General features: G+C 57.8%; 1 protein-coding gene across 1 annotated transcript; it reads left to right on the top strand.

Moving 5' to 3' along the window:
* Window positions 1–2,209: 2,209 nt before the first annotated feature.
* On the top strand, window positions 2,210–6,850 carry MYL3 (myosin light chain 3). The gene is made up of 6 exons (XM_056129519.1): window positions 2,210–2,430; window positions 4,373–4,400; window positions 4,508–4,657; window positions 5,306–5,479; window positions 6,326–6,403; window positions 6,493–6,850. Exons 1-6 carry the CDS (start codon window positions 2,284–2,286, stop codon window positions 6,519–6,521), a joined length of 606 nt encoding a protein of 201 aa, XP_055985494.1. The 5' UTR covers window positions 2,210–2,283; the 3' UTR covers window positions 6,522–6,850.
* The last annotated feature ends 1,781 nt before the right edge of the window (window positions 6,851–8,631 follow it).

The following is an 8,631-nucleotide window of genomic DNA, read 5'->3' as shown; positions in this document are numbered from 1 at the left end:
TGGGGATGAATGGGGCTGAGCATCCTGCCCTGGAAAACAGTCCCCTGGCGTGTCTCAGCAGCCCTCTCGGGGACCACCACCGAAAGGGTCCAAGACACATGCGGCGTGGTGGCAGTGACACCCCAGAGTTTTCTGAAGGAGGGGGTAAAGTAGGGCGCCGACCTGGCATGCAGATGGCTGGAGTTCTGTCCCCAGCATCACACATGGTCCCCCAAACACCACCAGGAGTGACCCCTGAGCACAGAGCCAGGAGTCAGCCCTGAGCACAGCTGGGTGTGGCCCTAAACTAAAGACAAGATAATAAAATTAAATTAAAAAGAAACTGATGAAAAACGAGGAGCTCTGGCTGTGGCAAGCTAAAGGCAGGGGTGGGGGTGGGGGGCAGTGGCAGAGGTAGGGTGTGTGCAGGAAGCAGGGTCCAGGTGTCGGGAAAGGGGGGCTGCACAGAGATAGCACAGTGGGGAGGGTGCTTGTCTGGCACGAAGCAGACCTGGGTTGGATCCCCAGCATCCCATGTGGTCTCCCGAGCACCGCCAGGAGTGATCCTTGAGCACAGAGCCAGGAGTAACCCCTGAGTATTGCCAGGTGTGGCCCCCAAACAAACAAAAACCAAAGCAAAACAGCTGTGGGGGAGGGAACCTGGGTCACCCACTGGGGGATGAGGAAGAGGGGTGATAGGAAGTGATGGGGAGCCCAGAGCCTGGCCCAGGGCCTGGGGGGTGCTTGTGAGGGGCTTCGAGTGGCGGGTTGTGGCCGAGGCTAACTGTCGGCTTTGAGGGAGTCACATCCATTCTCCTGCCACTTGGGGTGTTCTGGAAACCCTTGACCCATTGCTGAGGCAGCAGCTGCCTGTTAGCCATGACCAGAGGCTCGCACAGACACATATAAACAAACACCCAGACACTCAGGCAGACGCAGGCAGACCCGGCTTTCGTGTAAACAGCCAACTCGGGCCCTGGGCGCCAGGGCGCAGGCAGCAGGACCACCCCGCCTCAGGCAGCACAGAATGACCCCCAGACAGCAACACACAGAGATATGCACAGACCTACCTGCCTGGAGACCCAGAGAACCCAAAGTACACAGCCGAGACACACATACACACACCACACATACACACACATCCCACCACCACACATACACACATACTCCCCCCACATACACACACCCCATACACAAACACAAACGCATCCCCCATACACATCCCCTCACACACATACACCCCCCCACAAACACACATACACACATGTACTCCAAATACACACCCTGCACACAAATACACATACACACACATACCACCACACATACATACATACACACTCCACACATACACATATACATCCCCCACATACACACCTCCCACACAAACACACATACACCCCCCCATACACACACCCACACACAAACACATATACACGCATACACATATACATTCCCCACATACACCTCCCCCCCACATACACACATACCACAAACCTCCACATATACACATACTCCACGCACAAATACACATACACACAACTATACACACCGCACATACACATACACACACCATCCCCCCACATGCACAAACCATACACAAACACACATACAGGCATATGCCTCCCCACATATACGCGCCCTATGCACACACACCACACAAACACACTCACATATCCCCCATACCACACCCTCCCATGTACATATACCCCACACACAAACACACATGCACACATCACACATACACACACACCACATACACACATGCACACACCCCACACACAAACATGCACACATATACACCACACAAACACACACACACACACACAGGACTTTCATGCCCTCTACACGGCCATGCAGACGCCTGGGAATTTGATGTCCCGATGAGAAGTTCAACTCAAGAGATGCCCTTAGCTGACCCCCACCCTCGGCCCCCGGCTCTGGGCACCGAACCTTCTGCACCTGTTCAATGTAATGAGCTACTGAGGGGTGGTGGGGACCCTTCGGTGCGTGTGCCCTGAATCTTGGCCTCTGAGCCCCTGTCCCCCACCCCTCCCGACAGGTGATTGGAAGGAACCAGAGTCCTGCCTCTGCCTACCCATTCCTGAACAATGCCCTCCCCAGGCCCCAAAATAGCACCTTCGCCTGGCCAATGCCCTTTTATGGCCCTGGCCCTATAGTGCTCGGAGGGGTGGGGCTGGGGTCAGGAGGCAGATAAAGGCTCAGAGCTCCCCCCACCCTGCATCAGGCCTTCTCCCTCCTCCAGCCTTGCTCCTCGCCACACCCCTCTCTGTACTCTCAGCGTCCATGGCCCCCAAAAAACCGGAACCCAAGAAGGAGGAGGCCAAGGCAGCTCCCAAGGCAGCTGCAGCTCCAGCCCCTGCGGCGGCCCCCGAGGCGGGTCTCGAGCCCGAGCTTCCCAAGGAACCCGAGTTTGATGCCTCCAAGATCAAGGTGGGTGTGTGTGGGGCCCGGGCTGTGCTGAAGGGGCACCCAGGTAAATGGCTCCCAGGAGAACCCGTCCAGGGCAGGCTGGGCCAGGCTCCAGAAGGAGGCACTGGGCTGCAGCGAGAGGCCTCTGTGCCAAGGTCAGCGATTCTGGCATCGGAGGGAGGAATGGGCTCAGACAGGAGACAGGACTCCCCCAGGACACCAGCCAGTGGGGACACCTGTCCCGTGATTTGGAAACTGACCTCTGCCCATCCCATACTTCCCCCTGGCCCTCACATGTTGGAGAAGCTGGAGTCGCCTGTACCCCCAACGCAGGATCTAGCTGTGGGCTCCTGAGTCCAAGCTGGGTCGCCTGGCATGGGTGGAGAGGGGTGGGGGAGGAGCAGCCCCAGGTTGGGGGTCACTCACTCTGTGGTGGTCCTGAACCCCAGGACTGATGGGGACTCGGCTTTCTTTCGGGTGGGAAAACGGAAGCCGTCTGGGTTGGCCATACAGGAAGCTGGGTGCAGGGTGGTGGATGGTGTCCCCGTCCCCCGTGCCCTGGCTGGGGACTCTCAGAGTCTAAACTGGGAGAAGCAACCCTGACTCCCACCTGTGGCATCTGCATAGCGGCACGCTCACTTGCCCTGCCCGCCTCTTCCTGCTCTTGGCTGGCCACTGGCCCTGCTGTCCTGGCGGCCTGCGAAGGGCCCTGGGGAGCCAGCGTGCTTCTCACGTTCCCATCTGCCATTGTGCAGTTGGAGAGCACTTCCTGGGGATACCCACCGCGTCTGTTCCCGCCTGGAGATGTCGGTTCGGATCCTGACTCCGCTCTATCCATCTCCTTTGCTCTGGGGTGGCACCAATCAGTGCTGGGGACTGAACCCAGGCCTCCCGCAGGCAAAACCTGTACACCAGCCTGTGAAGCTGTATCTCTCCGACTCTCCCTTGAGCCTTGGTTTTCTCAGCTGTGAAATGGGCCCATCGGCGTGTCCTCCTTGCAGGCTGCTGGAACCCAGTGGTCACAAATGCTCCCTGGGCTGACTCCCTGCCTGTCCTCACAGTGCCCTGTCCCCACCTTGTCCCTGGACCTGTCCCACAACCTCCTTGGTGAGGCTGCTATGCCCTGGCACTCCTGGCGACATTTGTCCAGTCTCACTGACCTGGACAGTGAGTAACACGCCTTGTTTGCCCACCCCTGCCTCTGACTTCGCTGAGACATGGGGAACCTAATTTCAGCTGGCTCCCGGGAGGCAGAGGGAACTCGGCTCTTTTCCTTCCACAGTGAGCTGGGCCCGAGAGCTGGGGGGACATTCATGGCAGGACTGGGGGGGGGGTCACAGGGGAGGGCCGGGGGGCCTCTGTGCTCTGGGGTGCACAATGGAGGTGGGTGGACCTCCAAGGGGGCCTCAGTAGGGACGACCCTTCCCCCAGGCTCCCTTCCCTCCAGTGACCTTGACCTTGGGGCAAGTGACTGCAGTGATAAAAATAGCTCTGGTATCAGTGAGGAGGGGGACGTCCGGGCCTTAGGTGGCCGTGAGCAGCCTCAGTGAACACTCAGCAGCCCTGCCTGTCCCCTGCACCTGCCCCCCAGTCTCCTGTTTCACTCTTGTGGACAGTCTTTCTCTCAGGGCTCCAGGCTTGGGGGCGGGGTGCTGGGGGGCTAAGTTCTGGTTGGATCTTTTGGCTTTGGGCACTTGAGGGGAGCTGTCGAAGAAGGCTGGACCTCTGGTCCCCTCTCACATTTACCCTTGTGGGGAGCGATCAGGCTACTGGGGGGTGGGCACACGCAGTGCACAGGCCCCCAGGTGAGAGGGGGATGCCTGGGAAGGTGGCAGAAAGTTTGTGGGGGTGGACTCTGGAGGTTGGCCATGGGGACAGTTGATGGCTTGAGGGGCCTGTGCAGGGGACCTGGCCGCACTTTGTCTCTGAGTCAGCACTTAATTTGGGGGGGATCTCTTTACAGATTGAATTTACACCCGAGCAGATTGAAGGTAAGTGATGACTGGGCTGGTGGGGTGAGTGAGGACGGGTGGGCTGGGGGTGGTGGGGGTGGGGGGGCGTGGCTGGGGGCCCTCTCCACTCACACCTTCTTCTGCAGAGTTCAAGGAGGCCTTCCTGCTGTTTGACCGCACGCCCAAGGGCGAGATGAAGATCACGTTCGGGCAATGTGGGGACGTCCTGCGGGCACTGGGCCAGAACCCCACGCAGGCCGAGGTGCTCCGCGTGCTGGGGAAGCCCAAACAGGAAGGTGAGTCTCGCTCAAGAGTCCCCACAGAACCCCTCCTGGGAGGCGGGGGTGACAGCGGGGGCATCTCTGTGCTGTGCACATGCTCTGTCCTTGCCGTGATCTCGGCCTTCTCTGGCACCAGTCACTGGGCTGGTCTGAGGATGGGCCGGGATCTCCTCCAGGGGCTGTCCTGGATTTCTCTGCTTCTTTGTCCTCTCAGTGTCTCTATTGGTCTAGGCCTGACCCTCTCGGCTCCTGAGGAGGGGTGAGGGGCAGGTCCAGACCTCAGGCCCCAAAATTCCTGGGCAAGGCTCTGATTGGCCAGTTTTCCTGGGAGGCGGGTACCACAGCCCTCAGTGCGTGTGTGCGTGCATGTGTGCTTGTGTGTGTGTGTGTGTGTGTGTGTGTGTGTGTGTGTGTGTGTGTATGGGGTAGGGGGAGGCATCTCAGAGGAACAGAGAGGGGCTGGGTGGAACCCACCAGGAGGCTGCGGGAATACCGGAAACAAGGTGCTCACTGCACCCTCCACCTCTGTCAAGTCCCTTGGCACAGGGACAGCTTTGCAAATGGCCAGTCGGGGTAGGGCGCTTCAGGAGCAGTCAGAGGATAATCACGCCTCCTTCACCCAGTCGAGTCTGGCTCTCGGGACCCTCTCTCCTCTCTCCACAGACCTCAACACCAAGATGATGGACTTCGACACGTTCCTGCCCATGCTGCAGCACATCGCCAAGAACAAGGACACTGGCACCTTCGAGGACTTTGTGGAGGGGCTACGGGTCTTCGACAAGGAGGGCAATGGCACCGTCATGGGCGCCGAGCTCCGCCATGTGCTGGCCACCCTGGGTGAGGGCCGCCCCTGTCCTGCACTGCCCGTCGAGCCTGCTGGGAGGGCCCGTGTGGTCACTCGATCACTATCCAGGCCCGTGTCTCTACTGCAGTGGAGAAAGAGTGACACCAAACAAGTGGGGAGCCAGGGCGGTTGGCGGGGGCTCAAGTCTGCTTGTTGGTGCAGACCACCGAGTTCCACCAAATCCTGGCACTTGGTGCCTTCTGGTCACTTCCTGGGACAGGAGTGACCAAGGTGCTCTCTGTGGCCTCTCGGACCTCCTGGCAGCCTGGGGGCCTGGGTACCTCCCATCCCCTCTAGGTACCTAGCTGGCGGGGGCATCCCCTTCTCAAAAGCACTTTTCCCTCAGCAAATAGTTACTGAGTTCCTGCTATGAGCCCAAACTTGAGTCTTGGGCTTATGGGAGTCAATGTGGTGGGGTGGGGGTGTAGGCCCACAAATGCATGGGCTCAGGAGCTTCCGGGAGCCAGTGCTGATGTCTCCTGGTCCATTCTGTCCTCATTCCCCCAGGTCTCCAGCTCCACTGTGGGTCCTTCCTTAGCGGAGTTTCCAGGGATGGAGGTGCCCTGAACCTGTCACGAATGGAGGGCATAGAGCTGGTGCCTAAGTACTGCTGTGGCAGAGTCCAGCCAGGGCCAGGCCTGGAGGTGGCCCCAGCCTGTAGCTTCCCCCACCCTCCCGTCTTGTCTCCCCAACTGGGCCTTGGAGCCGAGCCTGGTGGTCTCAGGATGGGGGAGCCAGGACCTCATGAGCAATGATGCTGTGCTGGTCCGAGGTGTGGGGCACCAGGGACGCAGACCCCCTGCCCCCCACCCTGAAAACTCCACTGCCCCTGCCCCCAGGTGAGCGGTTGACGGAAGACGAGGTGGAGAAACTCATGGCTGGACAGGAGGACTCCAACGGCTGCATCAACTATGAAGGTAGGCCCAGGGCACAGGGGTGCAGGGGCTTCTGGGATCCCTCAGGCACCCAGTGCCCACCCTGTGCCCTGCTCTCCTCCTCTTTGCAGCGTTCGTGAAGCACATCATGGCCAGCTAAGGTGCTCCCTCTCAAACTGCGGCCACCTCTGCCACCCTTGTCCTGCTCCCCTGCCCCGTGCCTGCTGCACCCAGCCCTGCCGCCACCGCCCTCTGCACCAGCCGAGCTCCCAGTCGTCCCCTGTTGCCCCTGGAGCCTGTGTCCTCAGGGAGAGGGCTGTGCTGGGGACAGACTACCTCCCACGTGTGAGACTGACACCAGTGGCCAGGGCAAGAGGGGAGCCCCTCTGGACTTCTCTGCTGGCTGCCATGCTCCCCTAGGACTGCACTGCCTGTGGCTGTACCCCTCCTCCTCACCGCTTCAGCAATAAACGGCTCCTTCCTTCCTTCCTTCCTTCCTTCCTTCCTTCCTTCCTTCCTTCCCTCCCTTCTATCCTTCATCTCTCTGGTTGACTCTTGGTTGACTTTCATAAAGTCTGTGGGACACATTTGGTGAGTCCCAGACAAAACAAGGGTAGTCATTCTTAAATATTTCATCAGAACTGTCCCATCTGGTGTACCAAAACTTTGAGCCTGTCTGAGGCAGTGGGGTCGAAGCTGGCTGGCCAGAAGGAGGCTGCAGTCCCTCTCTCGCTCCTCTCCTCTCCCCTCCTGCCCGAATAGGGCAGTGGGCAGTGGGCAGTGGGCAGTGGGCAGTGGGCTGGACATAGGGATGTTCCTTAGGAGCATTGTCTGAGTGCTCTCACTCCACAGCCAGCAATCTAGGGACCATGGACTTTGGCCACCCATGTCACAGAGAGGGAAACTGAGGCCCAGAGCAGAAAATGAATTTGGCCTGAGTCACTGGGAATGGCTGTCAGGGCAGGAGTAAACCTTGCCTCCAGGTAGTCAGATCCAAAGGGGTCGTGTAGACCCTGGCCTTACTCAGGTACCTGAAATGTGGCTCTGGGACAGCATCTGGGACTTCCAACAGGTCCCTTAGCTGCAGATTCTGGGGGTGGGCAACATGGTTTGTAACACCTATGGTGTTGGTGGGGAGGTGCACACCTCCTACAATCTCCTGCTATGTTGACTACAGCTGAATTGGGGGTCAGGACCCTCTATTTCCCTTAGAGCCCAGTGGGGAGAATGAGGGGAAGCTTCCTGGAGGAGGTGATTCCCACAGGTTTTATGGGGGAGGAGGGTCCATGCCCTGCAGGATGGTTGGGATTCTGGAGATGGAACTGAGAGGAGGAAAGGGAGTGTGTGTGTATGTGTATCATGTATGTGTATGTGCGTTATATGTGCTAAACCAATGCGAAGGTTTAGCAGGGACTGACATGTTAAATAATGAGCACTGTAGCACTGTCCTCCCGCTGTTCATCGATTTGCTCGAGCGGGCACCAGTAACGTCTCCATTGTGAGACTTGTTGTTACTGTTTTTGACATATCGAATACGTCGTGGGGAGCTTGCCAGGCTCTGCCACACGGGCAAGATACTCTTGGTAGCTTGCCGGGCTTTCTGAGAGGGGCGGAGGAATCGAACCCAGGTCGGCCGCATGCAAAGCAAACACCCTGCCCGCTATACTACCGCTCTGACCATCAATGATTATCTGAGAAGAGAGTATTTGGGACAAGATTTAATAAAGAGGAGATAATATTCAGAATATATGAAGAATTTCTAAGTGTGACAAAAAATAAAAAAGAGGCAAAGAAGTTGAAGAGACACTGCTTCTAAGGAGGTATATAAATGGCCAATAGGTACATAAAAAGTGCTCAGCATTGTCGATCATTAGAGAAATGCCTAACAGAACCACCATGAGGGGCTGGAGGGGCACAGTACAGCAGGTAAGGAACTTGCCTTGCATGTGGCTGACCTGGGTTTGGTCTTCAAACCTGCCAGAAGTGATTCCTGAGTGCAGAGTCAGGAATATCCTCATGAGCATCACCGGATGTGGCCCCCAAATCAAACCAAACCACCATGAAATACCATTTCCTTCCTAGTAGGAAAGTGAATGTGAAGAACAACAGGAAAGAATGAGGGTTGGTGTGCACGTGGGGATGTTGGAACATTGGGCCTGGGGTCAATGGTGGTACAAGAGCTGTCACAGAAGTGGTGCTGCAAGCCCTCAAGCTATGAAATGCATCGGTACCCTGTGCTTGAGTAGTTCCAGGCTGTAGATTTAACCCAG

This window comes from Sorex fumeus, unplaced genomic scaffold, assembly GCF_029834395.1.
Source record: "Sorex fumeus unplaced genomic scaffold, SorFum_2.1 ptg000072l, whole genome shotgun sequence".
In the NCBI taxonomy this organism is placed as follows: Eukaryota; Metazoa; Chordata; class Mammalia; order Eulipotyphla; family Soricidae; genus Sorex; species Sorex fumeus.
The sequence above is the reverse complement of the archived record's forward strand: the minus strand, read 5'-3'. Positions and strand labels throughout refer to the sequence as shown.